This window comes from Plecotus auritus (genome assembly GCF_963455305.1).
Source record: "Plecotus auritus genome assembly, chromosome: 7".
Classification (NCBI taxonomy): Eukaryota; Metazoa; Chordata; class Mammalia; order Chiroptera; family Vespertilionidae; genus Plecotus; species Plecotus auritus.
The window spans coordinates 133,432,422-133,457,344 of NC_137774.1; the positions used below are offsets into that span (position 1 = coordinate 133,432,422).

The window sequence follows — 24,923 nt, forward strand, 5'->3', positions numbered from 1 at the left end:
CTAATTTCTTTTTTTTTAATTGATTGATTGATTTTAGAAAGAGAGACAAAGACACAATGATTTGTGTTTTTCCACTTATTTATGCATTTATTGATTGCTTCTTGCATGTGCCCTTACCAGGGACTGAACCAGCAATCTTGGTTTATGGGGATGAGGTGGTGACGTTCTAACCAACTAAGCTACCTGGTCAGGGTCTAAGTAAAAATGCACACCTGAGAGGGAAGAAAGGTGTGGATGTGTTCCAGAGAGGGCCCATTGCTAATTTCTCAAATACACATTTTTTATATAATTGGTTACAATTTAACCCATTATGCAAAAACACAATTTTCATGTCCTAGATCAGCAACATTTCCATGTGAATTAAACAGAGTAACAGTTATTTGTGGCCAGCTATAAAACCCAATCTTTAAACATTTGTCTCAAAAAATGTAATATATACTTTACACATGAAAATTAGGTATCATGAATTTTAAAGCTCTACCATTAAATCCTTGTAACTTTCAAAACAAGGTCTTTCCAAAACAAATGTTCCCAACTTCTGGTAAAGAAGCCTAGGACTACCTGCTCCCCAAAACATTAAAAGGGACAGCAGGAGTAGAAAGAGAAGTACAGGAAAGCGGGCAGGGGAATCTCTCACTGTATTTATAATTTTACTTTCTAGGATGCTCTCCTGGCTACTCAGCAGAATTATCTTTTGAGATGCTTTAAAATGATTGTTCAGGCTGTATATAGCCCAAATCTATCAAATTAGAATCTTTGGGGACAAAGAACCAGATATGTACATTTTTATAAAGTTCCACTAGTAATTAAAATGCATGGCCAGCCAGGTTGAGAACTATGAAACAGGCAGGCTACTATTTAGGTTTAAAAAAAATACCTTGATCTGCTGTCTTCGTAGCATGGCAAGTTCTCTCATGTCTCGGAATGGCTGTAGTAAATACTGATAGAGTTCCGTTGTGGCTTCTGCAAGGCTGCTGTAGGCTTCATCCTCCATCTGATACAAGTCCAGAAGCTCCACCATGCTCTCTGTATTCTTGTGCTTATCCAAGAGCTGTGGAACAATGAAGTTTTACTACAAAGAAATCCGATTGTGTGTGTGTGTGTGTGTGTGTGTGTGTGTGTGTGTGTGTAAAAGAAATCCAATTATAACAGCCTATAAATATTTACTTTTTGCTCCCTATCACGAGGACATGAGAACCCTGAAACACAGAAGCAAGAGGGAACAAAAAGCTCCAATTGCTCTTTATCCCTCATATCCATGCCTTAGGCCCGAATTATCCTCTTCAAACTGCTTTCACCATATTATTCCTATTCTCTGTATTTTCTAGGACTCCATAGTATTTGTTTAGTTAACTCTTTAAAAAAGTTTTCCATGGTCTAGTACAGGGGTGGGCAAACTTTTTGACTCGAGGGCCACAATGGGTTCTTAAACTGGACCGGAGGGCCGGAACAAAAGCATGGATGGAGTGTTTGTGTGAACTAATATAAATTCAAAGTAAAGGAGCGGAGGGGAGAGCAAGAGAACCCTCCGCTCTTTCGGCTCCGCGGGCCGGATAGAACAGCCGAACGGGCAGGATCCAGCCCACGGGCCGTAGTTTGCCCACGGCTGGCTCTAGTACCTTTCTCCATATTTATTTTCAAAAATTTTTCTTGCTAATCTACAAGATAGCTATCAACTCTTGCCAATGTTATTTTACTAATTTCCCCAAATCTTCTTGTCACTCCTTTCTTCCTCCCAATTTGGAACTCAATTTAACTTTCTTCGTAACTCATGTATGTATCTATGCATATATGTGTGTTTATATTCATTCATTCATTCCTCAACAAATATGGGCTGAGTAACATATTAGGCAGTGGGCTAGGACTGGGCATACAAAAAAGCATGGTCCCTTTCCTCATGGAGTTCACAGTACTTCTCCATTTAAAAACATTACACAAGGAAGAAAAAAAAAGAGAGAGAAAGAAAAAATAAAGACATTAGAGCCCAACCTGCATGGCTCAGTGGTTGAGTGTTGACCTATGACCCAGGAGGTCATGGTTCGATTCCCAGTCAGGGCATATGCCCAGAGTTGCAGGCTCGATCCCATGTGGGGCATGCAGGAGGCAGCCGATTGATGATTCTTTCTCATCATTGATGTTTCTATCTCTCTCTCCCACTCTCTACCTCTCTGAAATCAATAAAAATATATAAAATAAAAACATTATGAACAATAATACATGTTATGAAGAATATTGTTTTAAGAGTATAAAAGTAACACAATAAAATGATGGGTCCCATAAAAAAGGGCGGGAGTTGGTGTTATATAAACTGCGACCTTCTTTAGAGAATATAGAGAAAAGGCTGTCCAAGGAAGTGTAAGCTGAAATTTACAGGACCTCTAAAAGAACCATGTGGCAAAAATAAAAAATATTTTACTTATTTATTCTTAGAGTCCATTTACTTGGTGACAGTGTCATCTGCCTAGCAGCCGTAGGCAAACTACGGCCTGCAGGCCGGATCCGGCTGTTCTATCCGGTTCTCTTGGTCTCCCCTCCGCTCCTTTACTTTGAATTTACATTAGTTCACACAAACACTCCATCCATGCTTTTGTTCCGGCCCTCCGGTCCAGTTTAAGAACCCATTGTGGCCCTCGAGTTCAAAAAGTTTGCCCACCCCTGGCCTAGAGGCACAAAATTCTGCTATTCTTTCTGATGCCTAGAGTTTCCACTACTACCTTCCTTCTCCAACTTCTTGCTTTAGCTATCACATTTTGTTGTACATAATATTATGATGAATATATACTTCGGGATTCACTTCCTTCCCAGGTTCTTGACCAAAGTGCAGCAGCACCAGGGCATTTAGTATTCTGCCTACTATATCAGTAATAATCATGGCAAATCAGATAATCTACATTGTGTAGACTCGCAGGGGTCCTCAAACTACGGCCCGCAGGCCACATGCGGCCCGCCGAGGACATTTATCCGGCCCGCCAGGTGCTGCTGCCTGTCCTGCTTAGCAGCCGACTCATCTCAGGCCCGCAGTGCGCATAGGAATTTGTTCATAGTTTTTTTTTTTAAAACTATCGTCCGGCCCTCCAACGGTCTGAGGGACAGTGAACTGGCCACCCTGTTTAAAAAGTTTGAGGACCCCTGGTAGAGGGTACACACTAGAGAGGCAGGGGATCACACTGAGTCTATAAATGCAGCACAATCTAATAAGCAGTGAAACCATCCACGGAGTAGAAAAAAAATAGATTATGCATGTTGTCAATCCACCCCATTTTACCATCAACATCAGCATCATCTGGGAACTTGTTAGAAATATCGAACCTCAGGGCCAACTCCAGACCCACAGAATCAGAATCTGAATTTTAACAAGATTGTCATGAAGTAGGCATGTCAAAATTTGGGAGTATTCTTTCAGTGATGCTTCAGTGGGTAAATATATTAATATACCCATTTAACTATAATGTGAGGACATCTCTGTAAAGTTATATACATTATGTGTTCCATTTTCAAATACGTGCAGTTATGGTATGTAAATTTTTCTTAAACCTAAAATAATTTTTCCACTTACTTTCTCTCACTATATTTACTATTATTTTACATTAGATCAATTAGCACTGTTTAAAATTAAGCCAACATTTCCATTTCTCATGGAAGAAAAACAAAAAACCTTTGCTCTGAAACCAATCACAGAATGACTTTCATCTTTAGAAGAGAGGTACAATGCTATTCCCTCTCTTCTTGTCTAATGTCCAGCACTGGCCAGGATCTTATCTACAGTACATGGGTCATTCAATGAAGTTGGATGTTTAAAGCCAACAGTGATTACAATCACCAAATTAATTCTCTTCATTCTGATGACATACTTATTGTTTTTATTTTTTAATTTGGTCTTATACTCCTAACAAAGAAACAAAAAATCATGAAGATATTCTGGTTCTTTTTAGAAAAAACTGCTTTTAAAAATCTAATTTAGAATAAACTGAAAAATTACAATAGAAATAGATTTCAATAAGCTGTTATTATTTCTATGCAAAAAGCAACAGCCCTTTTACAGTAAATATAAGCAACAACCAGCAAAGATTCCATTTACAACAACAAAAAAAGAAAAATACTTAGGACTAAACTTAAATCTATTAAGAGCCATGTAAATAAAATGTTAAAAGAGTCCAAAAGACAATGTAAACAAATGAAAGTAATAAAAATATCAATTCTTTATTAATTTATAAATTTCACAAAGTAATAAAAAAGCCTCTTGACATTTTTATGCCATAAGTAAAGTCCAACATTCACATGGAAAAAATAAGAGGATAAAATAAAAATTAAAAAAGGAAAATTCTTTAATAAACTGTATTTGTGAGGAAGGGCAATGGCCTTACCATGTAATATAAATATTTGCTATAAGAATCAAGCACAATAAAGTAGTCAAGAGTTCAAATATATGAAAATTTATTGCATGATAAGTCTGAGTCATTCAAAAAAGCATGTTTGTGTTAACTGTCATTTCATCAGGAAAAATAAGTTGGGTCGCTACCTTATTCCTTTTTTAAAAAAAGTTTAATAAATCTTTATTGTTCAGATTATTACAATTGTTCCTCTTTTTTCCCCCATAGCTCCCCTCCACCCGGTTCCCACCCCACGCTCTGCCCTTACCTGCCCCCACTGTCCTCATCCATAGGTGTCCAGTCTCTTCCCGAATACCCCACACCCCTTTCCCCCCAAGAATTGTCAGTCCACTTCCTTTCTATGCCCAATTCTATTATATTCACCAGTTTATTCTGTTCATCAGATTTTTTTATTCACTTAATTTTTAGGTTCACTTGTTGATAGATATGTATTTGTTGTTCATAATTTTTATCTTTACCTTTTTCTTCTTCTTCCTCTTCTTAAAGAATACCTTTCAGCATTTCATATAATACTGGTTTGGTGGTGATGAACTCCTTTAGCTTTTTCTTATCTGTGAAGCTCTTTTATCTGCCCTTCAATTCTAAATGATAGCTTTGCTGGGTAGAGTAATCTTGGTTGTAGGTTCTTGCTATTCATCACTTTGAATATTTCTTGCCACTCCCATCTGGCCTGCATAGTTTCTTGTAGGGAGAGGTTATAGGGTTAAGCCCCCATTATAGGTTAAGACCTGCTAGCAAAGTCGCAAACAAGTCCCAGCTTGGAGGGCACAGTCCTCTAAGCATAATTACCGTGTTTCCCCGAAAATAAAACATCCTCCGAAAATAAGACCTACTTATATGTTTCCTTCTGAGTGAAATATAAGGCATCCCCCGAAAATAAGGCCCCCAGGCTCTGTCTCAGAATGAAAATTAATTTACCCTAAACTGGTCACTAGGGCCGCCCCGACGGGCATCTAGCAACCAGTGACGTTACGCGGAGTCCTGACGTCACTGCTGTGTGGAGGCGGAGCGGAGGTCGGAGTGAGCGGTGAGCGCGGGGCGGGAGAGAGGAGGAGACTTTCGCAGATGTGTGTAGAAGAACAGGAGGATTAGAGCGGACGGGACGCGGCGAAGGTGGTGAATGCTGGTCTGTCTCTGGTGACACTACCTGATGCTCGCGGCCGCCTTCATGATGACTGAAGGTTCTCAGTCAGTGGCAGACCCTGCTCCAGCCCAGATCCAGGCCCCAGCAAGCCCAGTGACAGTCCCCAGGCAGGCCCCAAGGGGTAAACGTCTGATAAAGGGGTAGGGGGGATGTCTGGTGAAGGTGTTCAGTGGCACAGGGGTGGGGGGAGGGGGATCACTTAAAATGACACAGGAGGATCAGAGGGGGCAATCAAAATGACACAGGAGGATCAGAGGGGACAATCAAAATGACACAGGAGGATCAAAAGGGATTACTAAAATGGTAATCCCCCCTCTGATTCTCCTGTGCCATTTTGATTCCCCCCCTCAGATCCCCCCTGTGTCATTTTGAGTGATCCCCCTCCCCCCACCTTGATACCCCAATTCCTTTTTTTTTTACCCCTAGAAATGAGCGCAAAAAGAAAAAGCTCCGTGGAGTACAAGAAAGGAATCGTGGAAGACTCTTAGGGCCAAAATCTTACTGCTTTCTGCAAAGAGAAGATGTTGAGTATCCGATTGGTCCGAAAATGGCGAGCAGAGTATGGTAACCTCATTGAACAAGTGGACAAGGGAAATGCTAAAAAGTGCAAGTGTGGATATTTTCCGAGCTGGAAGACCTGATCTGTGAATGGGTTGTTGACAGGAGAGCAAAGGCTTTGGTTGTGAATAGGGCTCAGATTCAAGAATTTGCCCTTGCAATGGCACCACAGTTTGATATAGCCCCTAAAGACTTCAAAGCATCACAATACCGGCTGGATAATTTCCTTCAGCGAAGTGAACTGTCTTTAAGAAGATCTACAACATTGTTTAGGTTGGAAGATACTCAAGTTATTAAGCAAGCACTTGCATTCAAGTCCTTTATTGATGATGCTGACTTCTCTAAATACAATCTTTCCAACATGATTGCTATGGATGAAATTGCAGTGTTTATGGGCCAATCATCTCAAACAATTGAACAGTGGGGTGCCTCCTTAGCGTACATTCCCTCCACTGCTTACAAAAGTGCACGTGTTTCCTGTATTTTGGCAATTCGTCTGGATGGCACTAAAATCCCACCTTTAATCATTTCGAAGGGCAAGAAGGAAAAGACTGAACGTGTTTTGGGCGTTTTTATTCTTGAAACTGAAAAAGCCTGGGCCACACAAGCAGTTATAAGGAAGTGGGTCGATTTAATGCTGCCGCTTGTTATGCGAGGGAGCCAAAGCGGTCTGCTAGTCTGGGATGCAGCCAGCACTCACCGTGCTAAAGACATGAAGACATTTCTTCACAAAAGAAAAATAGATCAGATAATGATTCCCGCAGGAATGACGGCCTATCTCCAGACTCTTGATATTGCAATAAACAAGCCATTCAAAGACAATTTGCGCATGGAAATTAATGACTACATTGAAAATAGAATGGAGAGAAATCAGCGTGGAAACTTTGTGAAACCTAAACTGCAAGAAGTTGTGACTTGGGTGAAGAATTCATGGGAGAAAATCACTGACAGTTGCATTGCAAATGCACTGCGAGCAGGCTACCTTGACAAGAAGTACTCATTTAAAGACAATGCTATTGCTAAACATGAGAGATTTGGTCCACTGATTCTGAAAGAAATGGAGTCACAAGAAATTCACCAGGAAATTCAGGAATTGGATTGTTATGATGATGTTCCAGAAGATGATGACATGATTGTCATTGAATAAATGAGTAAATTCTTGATACTGTAGGATTCACAGTTTGGTTTGTGTTGACAACTACCGTACTACCGTATCGTATACAGGTAATAAATTTCCTTTATTTTCATTTAACAATAAATGTGTACCGTATTCTTCTTCATGGAAAAAATAAGACATCCCCTGTAAATAAGACCTAGCGTGTCTTTGGGGGCAAAAATTAATATAAGACACTGTCTTATTTTCGGAGAAACACAGTAAGCTTGATCTTGTGACTGCTCCCTAGATCTTTCCTGGGTAGCTAATGGGCTGTGGGAGGTGCAGCAAGTGCTGCCAAAACAAGTGAAACAAGAACATTGCAAATTACCTTGTTTACCTCTGACTAAAATAAACCATCAGCTTGCAGTCTGGATCTGTTCTGTGGCCTCAGCCAGGCACAGATCCACCTAGACCAGGGGTGGGCAAACTTTTTGACTCGAGGGCCACAATGGGTTCTTAAACTGGACCGGAGGGCCGGAACAAAAGCATGGATGGAGTGTTTGTGTGAACTAATATAAATTCAAAGTAAAGGAGCGGAGGGGAGAGCAAGAGAACCGGACAGAACAGCGGGATCCGGCCCGCAGGCCGTAGTTTGCCCAAGGCTGACCTAAACCCAGCTTATTCTCTTTGTCTGTCTTTTCTTCATCCTTCACCAGCCCTCCCTCAGGCTCGCCGAACCCTTGGCTGTGCTGGCGCGGCACAGTTTCTGTTGAGAAATCAGCTGACAGTCGTATAGGTGCTCCCTTGTAGGTAACTGTTTTTCTCTTGCTGCTTTTTATATTCTCTCTTTGTCTTTTGCTCTTGGCATTTTAATTATAATGTGTCTTGGTGTGGTCCTCTTTGGATTCCTTTTGTTTGGGGTTCTCTGTGCTTCCTGGACTTGTAAGTCTATTTCTTTCACCAGGTGGGGGAATTTTTTGGTCATTATTTCTTCAAATAGGTTTTCAGTATCTTGCTCTCTCTCTTCTTCTGGCACCCCCATAATTCGGATGTTGGTACGCTTGAAGTTGTCCCAGAGGCTCCTTACACTATCTTCGTATTTTTGGATTCTTTTTTCTTTTCCAGTTGGGTGTTTTTTACTTCTTTGTATTTCAAATCTTTGACTTCGATTCTTGCAATCCTCTAGTCTACTGTTGGATCTCTGTATATTATTTTTTATTTCAGTCAGTGTATGCTTAATTTCTAGTTGGTCCTTTTTCATATCCTCAAGGGTCTCGCTAAATTTATTGGCCTTTTCTAGAAAATTCTTGAAAAACCTTATAACCATGGTTTTGAACTCTATATCCAGTCGTTTGCTTTCCTCCATTTCTTTCATTTGTGATCTGTTTCTTTGTCTCCGCATTTTGGTTGCTTCCCTGAGTTGATAGAGTGGCTTTGTGTACTAGGTGTCCTGTAGGGCCCAGTGGCTCAGCCTCTCCAGTTACCTGAGGTGGACACTCTTGGTGCACCCCTTTGCGGGCTGTGTGCACAGTCTTGTTGTAGTTAAACCTTGACTGTTGTTGGTATCACTGGGAAAAATTGACCTCCAGGTCAATTCAATGTGAGGATCAGCTGTGTCTATGCTGGGAGAACTTCTGTGTTGCAGACACCATTATGAGACAAGACTTGCAAAAGCCTCTGTGCTCAGCTTGGATGGGGCGGAGTCTCAGGGCAGAGCAGACAGCATTGGTTTCCCGTCAGCCCTGCCCTAAAAGGCCCCTGTGTCTCAGTGTCCCGTGGTAATCGCTGCAAGCACCTCTGAGAGAAAGCCGCCCTTGAGTTCCGCCCGCTGCCAGACAGTCCAGTTTCTCCCCGAATGTTTCAGGTGTACATTATTCCCTTTACCTATTTTCCCCGCCCCTCTGGCAACTACCAATCTGTTGTCTGTTATCTATGAGTTTGTTTTTATTCTTTCATTTCTTTATGTTTTCTGTTCCACAAATGAAATCATGTTTTTGTTCTTTTACATCTGATTTATTTCACTTGGTATTAATACCCTCAAGATACATCCATGTTGTCAAAAACGGCAATATTTACCTTTGTATGGCTGAGTAGTATTCCATTGTATATATAGCTGGCCTCATGCAGCTGAAAATACGTGTATAACTTAAGTAGATCCTCTGTATATGCAGATTCCCAAACTTAGATGGAAAATACTGTTTTTGATCTGCTGCTGGGTGAATCCACAAATTTGAAACCCAGGGATGTGGATGGCCAACAGTATATTTATTGGAAAAATATCCTTCTATAGGTGGACCTGTGCAGCTCAAACCCAGTTGTTCAAGAGTTAACTGTATATACCACATCTTTAACTATTTTGTCTATTCTTTATCCATTCTACTGATGGACACTTAGGTTGTTTCCATATCTTAGCTATTATAAATAAGGCTGCAGTGAACAAAGGGGTGCATATATCTTTTCAAATTAGTGATTTCATATTCTTCAGTTAAATACCCAGAAGAGGAATTGCTAAATAATATAGTAGTTCTATGTTTAATATTTTGAGGAACCGCCATACTGTTTTCCACAGTGGCTGCACCAATTTACAATCCCACCAACAGAGTTAGAGGGTTCCCTTTTCTCCTCATCCTCTCCACTTGTTATTTCTAATATTTTTTATAATAGACATTCTAACAGGTAGGGGTAATAACTCATAGTTTTGATTTGCATTTCCCTAATAATTAGTGATGCAGAACATCTTTTCATGTGCCTGTTGGCCAACTGTACATCTTAAGAAAGGTTTTATATTCTATCCATTCTCCACTTACCCACACACGAACGTATTTTGGCTTACAAATACAACTTTTCCAAAAGATAAGGCATAAGAAATAAGAAAATACTACATATTTCTCTTTCTGTGCCCACCTACCTATTATTCGTAAGTAGATAAATCTTGTATTGAATCAGCTGTGTTAAGCTACAATTGAAAAGTAGTATTATAAAAGGAATAACAGCTGTATGATCAATTTATAATTACAGCACTTTTCTCAAGTCCCAGAAATTAATTCTAACTGATGGCACAGGTACTCACTTCCAACACAGCTTTACCACCTCAAGACTACAGCTATAAGAAACATAATAACCAGATTAAGGAAGGATAGAACAAGAAAACTGTATTTTAAAAAACGCACAATTATAGTCCTTACAATGAATTATAAACTATCTGTTTATAGTTTTAAAGGCAATAATTCTCTCCTTACAAGAAAATGTACATTCACAGAAGCCCTTTATTTTTTATTCCACTTGAAAATGGAAAACATTCGAGATTATTGTCTATGAAGTTTTAGGAATAGCATAAATTAAAAGAATGAGGGGAAAAAAACAAAATAGTAGCAACATTCCTCAATTGTAAAGTTCCTCAGAGTCATTTACAAGTGATCAAATGCCATGATTCAATAGTAAGACAATCCTCAGACACAGGGTTTCTTGGAGCTCTTCTTACAGAGACACTAAAGTAAATGTTAACATAACAGTTTAGATACTATTTTCTGCCAAAACAAAATCAAGTCATTGTATGTTTATTAAGTCACAGTTCCCCTCTACACAACTATGTGCAATGAAAAAGAAAGAAAATCAATTATTCTATTTAAATATTAACACATTTATATATTATTTCCCACATGCCTTTTATTCTCAAACAGAACAGTACAGCACTTTACAAAACTATTATGCAGCAACTAAACTTAATACTGTTGCAGAGAAGCCCAAGGCATCTCACCTAACACTGCTAATTTATTAATTTGTCTTCTTTGGTATAAAGTTTCATGTTTTCCAACATTAGCTTACCTTAAAACCAATTATAGCTTCAGTTGGCAATCTATTTTAATCTAAGTATCTGCAAATAATGTTTAAGTAAATGAAATGCATTTTAAAACTTCAAAAGATAGAGTTTACTAATAAGCACCAGGCTTTTTAGACTTTTAGACCCTAAACCATTTCCTATAATCCATGATAAAAGAATTCAACTGGTAAAAGAACATAACCACTAATCTGTTATAACAATTTAATTTTCTATTTTGCTAACCCAAACTGACGAAATCCAGGAAATAAACTTGAGCTGCTGACATTTCAGATCATATAAACTACGAAATGTGCAAGGTGCTATAGATAATGCACATTTAAAAAAAAGTAGAAAGAAGCCCTAGCCGGTTTTTCTTGAAGGTAAGAGCAGCCCGTGCACTGAAGTGTCTAGGGTTCAATTCTGGTCAAGGCATGTACTGTGGTTGCAGACCCAATCCCCAATCCTGGTAGGGGCATGTGTGGAGGCAACTACTCAATGTGTCTGTCTTTAATTCCACTTGAAAATGGAAAACATTCGAGATGATTTTCTATGAAGTTTTAGGGATAGCAGAACTATTAATGTTTAAAACACTTCTCTCTGTCTTTACCCCTCCCTTCCACTCTCTTTAAAAATCAATGAGAAAAATATCCTCGGGTGAGGTTTAACAAACAAACAAAGAGTAGAAAAAGAGTTGGATTATTTGGGATTAAGGATGTTTGGAGTGTATAGGAAAAGCCTGAATTTAAATATAGAAAATGCAGATTGGCTAAATTCGAGAAGACACACTGATGGACATAAACTGAGTCAGAACGTAGATGGATTTGAATAAGAATACAACATGCCTGCAAAGGATGATTTCACAAGGGCTCAAGCAGAAACCAACATAATATAAAGGTGAAAAATAGAGATACAGAGGAAAGAAGGGACAGGGGCCTAAGAAAGTAAAGGGTGGAATTATTCCTGCGCAAAAGCTGACACATCTCTCATGCAATTTTAGAAAGTTATTTTATTCTCTGGATACCTTTTGCCCCTGCCTCCCTGATTTAATCCTGATAAGTCTAGGCTCTTAACCTACCTATGAGGTCTTAATTATTGATTCTTGAAACAGAAACAAAGCTCTGCTTGTTGCAAAATTTCTCTAGGGCAAGGACCCACAACTTTTAGCAGGTTCTTAAAGGAGTCAGTGACAACAGTTAAAAACATTTTTTTTTCATGAACCTATGATAATCACTGCACCACCACCCTGGGCCACTTACTACTTTCCCCAGTGCCATTCAACTTGGTTGCTAACTGAGTAATCAATTACAAATATAGGACAGGAAGACACATACTGTGTTTCATCATTGAGTCCCCATCCAGTACCTTGCCAACCAGAATTAGTTCAAGGGAAATTTCTCTGACATCATGATTATAGGACTGCTACTATCCTTGAAAATCTTGGAAGTTTCATTACATTATTATCAGGACTAGAGGCCTGGTGCATGAAATTCATGCATGGGAGGTGGGGGTGGGGGTTCCCCTCAGCCCAGCCTGCACCCTCTCCAATCGGGGACCCCTTGGGGGATGTCTGACTGCCAGTTTAGGCCCTGTGGTATCAGGCCTAAACCGGCAGTCGGACATCCCTCTCACAATCTGGGACCGCTGGCTCCTAACCGCTCGCCTGCCTGATCGCTCCTAACTGCCTCTGCCTGCCTGATCGTCCCTAACCTCTTTGCCTGCCTGATCATCCCTAAACTCTTTGCCTGCCTGCCTGATCACCCCTAACTGCCTTTTTTTAAAATACATTTTGTTGGTTTTTTACAGAGAGAAGGGAGAGGGAAAGAGAGCCAGAAACATCGATGAGAGAGAAACATCAATCAGCTGCCTCCTGCACACCTCCTACTGGGGATGTGCCCGCAACCAAGGTACATGCCCTTGACCAGAATCGAACCTGGGACCCTTGAGTCTGCAGGCCGACGCTCTACCCACTGAGCCAAACCGGCTAGAGCACCCCTAACTGCCTTTGCCTGCCTGATTGCCCCTAACTGCCCTCCCCTGCCAGCCTGATCTCACCCCCAACTGCCCTCCCCTGCCAGCCTGATCTCACCCCCAACTGCCCTCCCCTGCCAGCCTGATCTCGCCCCCAACTGCCCTCTCTGCCTCGACCGCCACCACCATGGCTTTGTCCAGAAGGAAGTCAGACGTCCAGAAGATGGCCAGTCGACCCGGTCTAATTACCATATTACCCTTTTATTAGTATAGATAGATTATATAGAATAGGATTGCTTAAATGGGGGGGTGGTAAAAGCCTTTTTCAGCAGGAGGAGATGCTTTTGGCAGACAAAAATACATAATCCCAGGGACAATGAGGGGATAAGGACACAATTGTAATACCTTAATCAATAAAGGAGAAAAAACAGAAAAAAAAAAAAAAAAACACCACAAAACATAATCCCTATATCTATATCTGGACTGATAGCCAGCCATAAGCACTATACTGCCAAACCTGTCATTAAAAAATTGAACCGCTTTCTTAAACCTTACACCAAACAGCTGTTGCCCTTAAAACCCCTCATCAGCCCCACCTTAGGTTCTGCCTTCGCAGTTCACCCAGATTAGGTTCTGATTGGTCGGTTTCTATGCCAGTCAGTGTCAAAAGCTCTGCCTCCTAGGCAGCCATTGGCTCCTCATAGTTCACCCAGATTTGGTTCTGATTGGTCGGTTTCTATGCCAGTCAGCGTCTCCGGGCCTATCTCCGGGCCTGATCAGAGAGGCGGGGCTGATCAGCAGTCCCTGCGGAGGCCCGGAAAAGAGGCGCTGCTGCTGGCCAGGCCCAAAGAGAAAGAGAGAGGCAAGGGCTGATCAACAGCTGCCACGGAGGCTACGGTTCAGACCCTGCTTCTCTCTCCAGGCCTGATCCGCAGGCCCCTCGGTAGTCAGTGCTGGGTCGCCATGGCAACCCAGCACTGACTGCAGGTCGAACCTTCAGTCATTATGGACCCTGGGTTTTTATATATTAGGATATACAAATCATTATAAAAAGGGGTAACTCAGGACTAGCACTGAGCTGGCTCAAAAGGAAAAGCAATGAAACTGTATCTGTGGGCCTGGGATCTACATTAGGTCTACCTTAGACCTACCAGGTCTGTTTCCTCAACTGACTAGTGAAGACCAATGTCACATAAATTTTCCACATTCACAAAGTACGCTGCTCAACTCTGTTATTGTTTTGTAAAACTGTTTAATCATTTTTAAGCTATTTCCATGTTAATCATTGGTTATTTGTTAATGACTGTTAATTCTAAAATCCAATTTTAGCAAGTATAAGGGCCACTGACAATAAGGACTCATTCTGGTACTTTAAAAATTGAATTTTAGATCCTTTACTTCATATATAAGTGGTAAATTAAACTTCATTTTACTTCTGGGGAAATACATGCTTTTAGTTAAAATGTTAGCTGCATGCAAACGTCATGTACAGAAACCAATTTTAAAAAGCAGATCAAAGAACATCTACTGAGCACCTACTGTGTAAAGAAGCACTGGAGGAATTGAGACATAGGAAAAAGAAAACCACAATAAAATCCATCTTTGTCTCTTAGGGACTTAAAATGTATTTTAAAGAGCAGGAGGGGTTCCCATAAACAGAAAAACACAGGGCAGCACTTACGTATGACATGAGCCTAATGTAACATAACACCTCTCTAATCTCTGCATTTCTGATAGAAATTCCTCTGGTTTCTGACAGTGGTCAGAAATGGCTTTCTACAGGATGACAATCTGACCTGGCCCAGGTAAGAAAGGTAGAACGTAGACAAGCAAAAAAAGCAAGACATGGGGGGAGGAGGGTCCTGTACAATGGAACATGATATATGATGGATTAACCAAGTGAACAATGGTTAAAAGAGCTTGGTTAGAATAATGAAAGGTTCATGTAGAGAATAGAAAGAGTAATACTGTCAAGCTAACTCAAATAATCCTGAATATTAGGAATTTGGACTCTTGTCTACAGGAATGAAAGAGTTCATTCGTGTGTGTGTGTGTGTGTGTGTGTATTTGGAAGCAAAGTATAGAAAGTTTATATTGCAAGGGATGCTGGAAGAAAGCTAAAACTAGTCTAGGGATGAAATAGCGAGAGATTAAGCTAAAATGGCTTTAGGAGTGACATGGGAAAGCAGTAATTAATGCTGAGTGCGATTCCACAGTTCTTCAGTTCTAAAATTCATATTTAACATTTCTGAATTGGTATGCATTTACAAATGAACATGTACATAAAACACAGTGTTGCTTTACCTACGTTGAAAAAACTGTCCCAAAGTGATCATGTGTGTCATAATCAATAAGAACCAACAAACACTGGATTTGGAAGAACTGAATAATTCTGAGAATTAATGGGAGCGAAGCATTTCCAGGGAAATAGCAAAGACTCAGATTAAAAGTGGATGCACCAGATAGAGCCACAGACCAAGTCAGGGATGGCAGATGGAGAATATGCCTGGCCCAGCCACTGTGGCTCAGTGGTTGAGTGTCAACCTATGAACTAGGAGGTGACGGTTCGATTCCCTCAATTCCTGTTCAGGAAATAAAAATCAACAACTTATAAAAATTCAACTTATAAAAATTCAAAAACTATATCTCCAAAACTAAAAACCATGACCTGTGGCACAACAATAATGTGCTGTAATCCTCCCTCTACCAATTATTTCATTGTATTTTCTAAGATTGCTACTTGACCCTAAAGGTACTTGACCTAGGCATGTGCCCTGACCAGGAATCGAGGGAATTGAACCATCACCTTTATGGTGTATATATCCAGCCCTGCTATACTTTTCCAATCATTAAGCTAGAAAAAGGGTTTAGGATTATTTCCAAAAAAAAAAAAATTGTAATTACAGTGCTGTTCTTTGAAAGACTGGGGTAAACTTGGCACATATTTCATATCAATGGCTTCACATTTCAGAAAGTGAACATTATGAGATTGGTTCAGTTAGCCAGATTACCTATATTATATATACAATTCAAAGGTGAGATAAAGCAAAATCTACATTTACTGTCTAGACTTCGTACCCCAAAATGCTGTAATAAAGTATTCTATCGAATAAAATTCATTACATTATTTATAATTAAGAAAACACCAAAAGTATACCCAATTGTCTAAAACCAGATTAATTTTCCACTCCTTCCTAACCAAACATGAATGGTAATTTTCAAATAAATTGACTTGTAAAAAAAAAAAAAAAAAATCAGCATATGCAAATACCTAAATTTTCTAAATAATAAATAAAATTCTGAATTCTTTGAAAAGCGTGCTAAATAAAGGTGGAGAAAAATGTTGACTATTAAACATGTGCCATAAAGACACATTTGTGGTTTCCCCCCCATCCTCCCATAAAGGCAATATTTTAAGTGGTGGCTGGACTTCTTAACCACACAACCCACAAAAATGACTACCCAAAATAGAGGTAAATTTGTACAAGTACAATGAAAAATATTAGAATACAATATTTTGCAAGAGCAAGTATTAAAATACTGGTCAGAAAAATAAAATACGGGTCAGAAATGTCAGCACTTTAAAGAAAGAGGCAAGTTCAATTAAAAAGAATAAGTGAAATAGTCTTATTTCAAGTTTTACGTCTCACAGGCTCAATGTATAGAGTAAAACCTGTTCAAGAGCCCTCCAGGGAGCCAGAGACTTTATAACACACTATTTACAAACATATCCACAGTCTTCACTGTGAGTTTGCAAATAATTTCCTTTTACTAAAATAATGAATGCTACTCATTGCCACAAATTTTTTAAGTTTAAATATTGCTACAATAATAATCCTAGTCCCCTTTCTCTCTTAATCCTTCATTTCTTTAACTCTACCTGTAATAACATTTTTATTTAGCAAACCCAATATCAAAATTCACATGACCTAATATAAAAGAAAAAAGAGGCAGGATTTTCAAATACAAACAAGAAAAGTTAACATCTTAAATGGCCTTCCTCTTCCACCTAGCCAAAAAACATTAAGCCAATTATTTAGTAACTAGAGGCCCGGTGCACAAAATTCATGCATGGGTAGGGCCCCTAGACCTGGCTGGCGATCAGGACCGATCAGGGCCTTCCAGCTGCCGGCCAGGGCCTTCCTTCCCCAGCTGCCAGCCAGAGCCTTCTTCGTTCTGCACTGGCTCCTGGTGATCAGCACAAGTCATAATGAGCAATAGAACTCCTGGTCTCCCAGTTGAACTCCGGAGGGGACAATTTGCATATTAGGCTTTTATATATATAGATGTTATTAGGGGAAGGGGAGGATAATATTAACTATTTGATGTTATGAACTGATTACTTAAAATGGGAATAAACAGTGAGAGGGAGGAGGTATTTTTTAGATTGTAACTTAGAATATACCAAATACCCTGTGAGTGTGGGGGGGTAATCTTTGGGATTACAAGTTTCTCTACTCACAGACAACATTTGTTGACCATAATACACTAGAGGACCAGTGCACCAATTCGTGCATGGGTGGGGTTCCTCTGGGTGGCCTGCAGAGATCGGGCAAAACCTGCAGTCCAATGCACCTGTAGCTCTTACCTGCTGCTCCTGCTCATTCAGGCCCCACTGTGCCTGCTGTGGGTTCGCACCCAATCAGTCCGATCGAGAGAGGCTCGTGCTTGCCAGCCATGAGCCTTGCATCTGGCGCCCTCCCAAAAGGAGTAGCCTGCAGGATTGGGCCGAAACCGGCTCTTCGACATCCCCCGAGCTGTCCCGGATTGCGAGAGGGTGCAGGGCAGGCTGAGGGACCCCACCGGTGCACGATCATGCCGGGGAGGAACTACGAGAGGGCTCCAGGGTGTGTTCAGCCCCATCTCATCCAGTTTTGATCGGACAAATCAGGGTCGGCTGGCCAGGGAGAGATGCAGGAGGTTGGCCAGCTGGGAAGGGACTGTGAGAGGGTTCCAGGGCATGTCCGGCCCATCTCGCTCAGTCCTGATCGGCTGGACCCCAGCAGCAAGCTAACCTACCGGTTGGAGCATCTGCCCCCTGGTGGTCAGTGCACGTCATAGCGACTGGTCAACTGTCTGCCCCCTGGTGGTCAGTGCATATCATAGCGATTGGCTGACCAGTTGACTGTCCCCTGGTGGTCAGTGCACTTCATAGCAAGTGGTTGAGCAGCCTCAGCATATCATTAGCATATTATGCTTTGATTGGTTGTTCGGTTGTTCTGCCATTTGGTCTATTTGCATATTACCCTTTTATTATATAGGACTAGAGGCCCGGTGCACAAAAATTCGTGCACAGGGTAAGGGGGGGGGGGTCCCTCAGCCTGGCTTGCCCCCCATCACAGTCCGGGAGCCCTCACAGGATGTCCTACTCACAGGGAGCAGGCCTAAGCCACAGTCTGGCCTACCTCTGCAGGAGGTGACTGGCCGATCAGATATATAGATACTTTCTGAGGCAGCATGGACTCCTTCCTTCTTTCCTCTATGGTTGGAGAACAGGGATTTAAAAGGTGGAGACAGAACTGTGGCCGGACCTGGGGCTTTTATAGGCAGTGGAAAGAGGGAGAGGGCTGGGGAAAGTCTAGACACATTTCCTTCTATTGTTCTCCCTTCTTCCAGGCCCCTCCGTCCATTTTTCCCTTCTCGTGGTGGACACTCGGGCCTCGGGCCTACCGGAGCCCAGGGATGGTGGTGTTCAGCCCCCTCACTTCTCAGCTGAACGTACCGCCACCTCGCATTTCAAGCGGGGCTGTTTTCAAGTGACTAAAGCGCTGGGAATCCACAGCTCCCGGCTTCTCCCCTCTCAGTTTCCTCCTTGGGTGGGTTGCAAAGCTCACCAAGACGCCGAAGCAGCTCTGTGCTGGGGGGACGGGGGAAGGGGGGGGGGATGCACGCAGGCAGTGTCATGTCCCAGGTCAGGGACACAGGCAGACAGTGTCACGTCCCTGGCCAGGGATGCAGAAGGGCAGCTTCACCTCAGCGCTGGGCAGGACGTTAGTGCTGGGCAGGCCTGGGCATGCCTCCGCTGGGGGCAGAAGTCCCAGCCCCCATCCCCCAGCTCCTGTGCGTGTGCAACCCACTGACTCGTAACAAACAAATTAACATATCACCTCTTTATTATATAGGATGTACATAATCAAAGTTTATAAAAAACAATCATCAGCCAGTCACTATTTATGTTTTTTTCTGATGAAACATTGACCATGCACTTCAATTTGACAATGATTAAGTTGTTTATCAGCCTCACTCCCTTTCTACAGGGATGAAGATAGCCCAGTGGTTAAGAAAGCAGGTGGGAATCAGTCAGGCTTAGATTTGAATCAGGTTCTGTATATTAGGTATGTTATCTCAGGCAAATTTATCAATCTCTTTGAACCTATTTCCTCTACTGCAAAATCCCTACCTCTTGGGTTGATATGAAGATTAATATAAATAAGAGTTAACATTTACCATGTCCATACTACCCAAAGCAATCTAGATTCAATGCAATCCCCATTAAAATACCAACGGCATACTTCAAAGATCTAGAACAAACTCTCCAAAAATTCATCTGAATAAAAAAAGACCCTGACTACTAGTAGCTGCAGCAATCTTGAGAAAGAAGAAAGTGGAAGGGATCACAGTAACAGATACCAAGCTATATTACAAAGCCACTGTTCTCAAAACTGCCTCATACTGGCACAAGAACAGACATATACTAGACCAATGGAACAGAACAGAGAACCCAGAAATCGACCCAAGCCATTATGCTCAATTAATATTTGACAAAGGAGGCAAGAGCATACAATGGAGTCAAGACAGTCTCTTCAATACTAGTAAATGGTGTTGGGAAAATTGGATGGATACATGCAAAAAAATGAAATTAGACCACCAACTTACACCATACACAAAAATAAACTCAAAATGGATAAGGGACTTAAATGTAAGGCAGGAAACCATAAAAATCTCAGAATAAACCATGGGCAGCAAAATAGCAGACATTTGTCATAGCAATATCTTTACTGATAAAGCTCCTAGGGCAGTGGTCGGCAAACTGCGGCTGGCGAGCCGGCCATGGTTTGCCACTCTGTTGACTAATAAGTTTGCCAACCACTGGGATAGGGGCTTAATCACAAGGAACAACAACAGCCTGTAATTACTGGAATCAAGAGTCTAGGTCAGTGGTCGGCAAACTCATTAGTCAACAGAGCGGCAAACCGCGGCTCGCGAGCCGCAGTTTGCCGACCACTGTCCTAGGTCAATGGAAACTAAGGAAAAAATAAACAAATGGGACTACATCAAAATTTAAAGCGTCTGCACAGCAAAAGAAACCATCAACAGAACAAGAAAGCCCACTGCATGGGAGAACATACTTGCCAATGTTATCTCTGATAGGGTTTAATCTCCAAAATTTATAGGGAACTCATAAAACTTAACAAAAGGAAGATAAACAATTCAATCAAAAAAATGGGCAAAGAACCTAAATAGACACCTTTCGAAAGAGGACATACAGAAGGCCAAGAGACATATGAAAACATGCTACAAGTCACTAATCATCCGAGAGATGCAAATCAAAACAATGAGGTACCCTCCCATAACTGTCAGAATGGCAATCATCAACAAATCAACAAATGACAAGTGCTGGAGAGGATGCGGAGAAAAAGGAATCCTCATGCATTGCTGGTGGGAATGCAGACTGGTGCAGCCACTGTGGCAAACAGTATGGCGTTTCCTCAAAAAATTAAAAATGGAACTCCCATTTGACCCAGTAATCCCACTTCTAGGAATATATCCCAAGAAAACAGAAACACCAATCAAAAAGGATATATGCTCCCCTATGTTCATAGCAGCACAATTCACCATAGCTAAGATTTGGAAACAGCATAAGTGCCCATCAGCAGACGAGTGGATTAGAAAACTGTGGTACATCTACACAATGGAATACTACACTGCGGTAAAAAAGAAGGGATTCTTACCATTTGTAATAGCATGGATGGAACTGAAGAGCATTATGCTAAATGAAATAAGCCAGTCAGAGAAAGATAAATATCACTCATTTGTGGAATATAAAGAACATCATAAACTGATGAACAAAAATAGAACCCGAGTCATAGAAGCATCTAATAGACTGTCCAACCTATGAGGGAAGGCGGGGGGTGAGGGGCTAAGAGATCAACCAAAGGACTTGTATGCATGCATATGAGCATAACCAATGGACACAGACAGTGGAGGGGGGTGGGAGTGTGAGGGCATGTGCTGGGGGTTGGGGGCGCCCTGGGAGAGGTCAATGGGGGGAAAAGGAGACTTATGTAATATATTAAACAATAAAGAATTTAAATTAAAAAAGAGTTAACATTTAACAAGTATTTACTAGTCTACATATTTTACATAAAACCTATTTTAAATCACTCTATGAGGCAACAGTATTATTCTCCTCACTTTACAGATGAGGAAGCTAAGGTACTGAAGAGAATTAGGTAGGCCCAAATTCTCAAAGATATTAAGTAGAGGACCAGGAAACAAATTCTTGAAACCTACCTATTAACTTCTATCTACAGACTAACAGAGATAATATATTTAAAGACCTCCCCACAGTGCTTCACCCACAGGAAGCATTCAATAAAGGTTACTGTGATTACTGAAAACCAGAGCCTCATATACTTCTCTACACATAGCCACTCCAGTTAGGCCTTGTTATTGTCCATAGAGGACAAAGATTCACCTAAATAGGAAGGTGAAGAGGAAGAAAGGCTTAAAGAAATAATTTTAGGAATTAAACATTCATCTTGTTAGTACAACTTCAACAAGCTATCAAAAACGAATGGGAAAAGCAGTTTGAATACTGAAACTATAGGGAAAAGCACCAAAAACAACGCACCTTTAAGCTCAGCTAAGAAACAAAGAAAGGACAAGAAAACAAAACACAAAAACAGGAAGGAACACTACTCCTGGCCTCTTCAAATGCCCACCTTCATCCAAAAATTAATTAGGGCTTTTTTAAAGCCTAAAAACCCTAGCAACATTAGAAGTGCTAAGACTTGGATAGTCACATTATTGCAGGGAGACCTAAACCTGGACACTAGCACACAAAACAAGTGGCCTAAGTCCCGACCCTTGCCACACTGTGCCTATAAACTACCCTAAATTCCTTTAAAAGGACACTAACTTCACTTTACAAACAGGAAACTAAAGTTAGAGGATGGTAAGTGACAACCTAAGACCAAGCAACAAGTATCAGAATTAGGACAAAAACACAGATCTTCTTGAGCCATGTCTAATAAATTTTCTTTCCACTAAGCACAAATTAATGACAGTGTAGTGAGATGCTTCTTTAAAAGTACCCTGCCTCAACTAATTCCTACCATCAGGATGACCTGGTAACCAATCTTATTTTCACAAAGAAAATGACCATTCTGTTGTCTTCTCCCAGTGCCTACTTACTTGAAGGCACTATTTGTTGAATAAACTAAGCTCCCCCAAGTCATCACCCTCAAACCTTAAAGTTACAAATAAAATCCCCAATTATTAAAGGAACTTCGTACATTATTCTTAAAACAATTCTCCTCTATACAAAATGTCTAGCCCATTAGGCTTCTTTTTACTTCATATCCTATTCTACAAAACCCTGAACAATGTGAAAATAGTCTATTATATGCAATATGACCAAATAAAATTTTAAATTCTAAGACAAGCATAAAAAGGAAATTCCCTACATTTAAGAAAACTCACAAAATTTTCTAGCTTTTTGCTGAATGACTTCTTCTCTGTTTTATAACTTATATATTGTGTTAAGGCTACTTGGTATTTACAAGTCCCCTGCAACAGTGGTCAGCAAACTAATTAGACAACAGAGCGGCAAACCGCGGCTCGCGAGCCGCAGTTTGCCGACCACTGCCCTACAAGAAGCTTGAAAAGCCAAATGAACTTCACCTCTACCACACACACTCCTCCAAAAAGTACCAAGAATTATTATTATTTTTTAAATATATTTTATTGATTTTTTACAGAGAGGAAGGGAGAGGGATAGAGAGTTAGAAACATTGATGAGAGAGAAACATCAATCAGCTGCCTCCTGCACACCTCCCACTGGGGATGTGCCTGCAACCAAGGTACATGCCCCTGACTGGAATCGAACCCGGGACCTTTCAGTCCGCAGGCCGACGCTCTATCCACTGAGCCAAACCAGCTAGGGCAGCACCAAGAATTATTTAGTCTTTACTGCCTATGCCTCTTCCCCTTACAACTTAGTTTTTTTCCTATCAACAACTGAGGGAATAGGTCAGATTCAGAGGCAGCAGATTCTGGCCTTTTAAAAAAGAGTAAAAGAAGTCATAGGAAACTTTCCATTAAAAACAAAACAAAGCAGACATACATTTAACCAAATAGGGAAGGCCACCTTGTGCTTTTAAGTCCCACTTCCAATAATATTCTACAGTCAATGAAATATCAAATAAAGCAGCAATGGAGAACAGTGAGAGACTGATTAAAGTTACATGAACATTTGGGGAGTGAAGATTGCTAATTGCCAATTCAAACATTCTTCTGCCTTTATGTTTGACAAACTAAACCTCTTGTTCACCTTCTCCCTTCAACACACACACACACACACACACACACACACACACACACCCACCCACCCACCCACCCTTATACTCAAATTACTAAAGTGTCTGTCCAACTTGACCTTGTTTTAGCAAGGAGGAAACATGCCCGATTTCATGTTTGTGAAATATTTGGTGGGCTGGGCATCATGTGATGTTAAATGGCAAGCAGAGAAACAACCACATAAATTAGTTATCAGGAAAACTGCCATCCTGTCACCAGTCTCCATGTTTCTGCTTTACAAAACTGCTAAACTAGAGGCATATATTCATCTTTTTTTTCTATACTTATCTCTTTTTTCAGTGATATGAAAAATGACCAAAAATTTGAGCACAGGATTGAAAAAAATGATTAGTATCTAAGTCATTATTTTAACAGCTTCCAGCTTCAAGTCTTTCATCATAACTCTCAAGAATCCCACAAAATTTACTTAGCTTCATTATTCCTTAGCTGTGTTTAAGTTTGCACTCTTTCTATGGGAATATACAGGCAGAACAGCTCTCTCCACTGCAATACACTATGTCTTTCCCCAGCCTGCTTCTACTATTCATACCCAGCTAATCATGGATCATGGCTCACTGACCTAATGAAGACCAACATCCTAGGGCTCCTGTCACTTCTGTAATGTATATAGTTGGGGTTTCAGCAAGTCTCCAAAGTTTTATAACTAATCTTGGTTTTCCAGAAAACTTAGGAAAGTCATAATTGGGAGGAGAGGTAATAAGCAAACAGTCTTCTTAGAGCTCCTTGCTCCTTCTGTTAAATAACCTCAGAAGTCAGATTTGTTTTTGGCTGAGTCATATTTTTTTGTTGTTAATCCTCACCCGGGGAAATTTTTCCATTGATTTCTTAAAGGAGAGTGGAAGAGAGGGAGAGAGACACAAGAGAAACATTGATGTGAGAGAGACACATCTATTGGTTGGGCCAGGGGAGCGACCTGCAACCCAGGTGTGTGCCCTTGACCTCAATCAAACCCTCAACCCTTCAGTTCTTGGGCAAATTGCTCTATCCACTAAGCCAAACCAGCTAGTGCTAGCTAGCTGTGTCATTTTAACAAACAAATGTCTTTAGGAAAACTAGGGATGGCAGGAAAGGCACACAGTTGGATTAAGATAAATCTATGTTTGAATCTGAATTTGGTCACTCCTTAGTTGTTTAACGTTGACCGAATCTGTGTAACATCTTTAAGTTTCAACTTCTGCTTCAGCAAAATAGGTAAAAACAAAAACACCACTTAGCTCAAAAGATAGTGGGGAGGATTGAAGGAGAATGTGAAGTGCCCAATACCTAAGTAGCCAATAAATTAGTTACATTACCTAAGAGAAATATTGAGTTGAAAACTCTAGAGAATCCTTATTACATGAAAGA

The 24,923-nt window shown here is 40.8% G+C and overlaps 1 protein-coding gene across 2 annotated transcripts in view; it reads right to left on the bottom strand.

Annotated features, from left to right (window-relative positions):
* Window positions 1–24,923, bottom strand: part of JMY (junction mediating and regulatory protein, p53 cofactor) — an 86,381-nt gene that overhangs the window by 55,548 nt on the left and 5,910 nt on the right. For both annotated transcript variants that reach the window (XM_080682680.1, XM_080682681.1), the window contains exon 2: window positions 878–1,051. In XM_080682680.1, coding sequence (XP_080538806.1) covers window positions 878–1,051 — 174 coding nt within the window. The remainder of the gene's footprint in view (window positions 1–877; window positions 1,052–24,923) is intronic.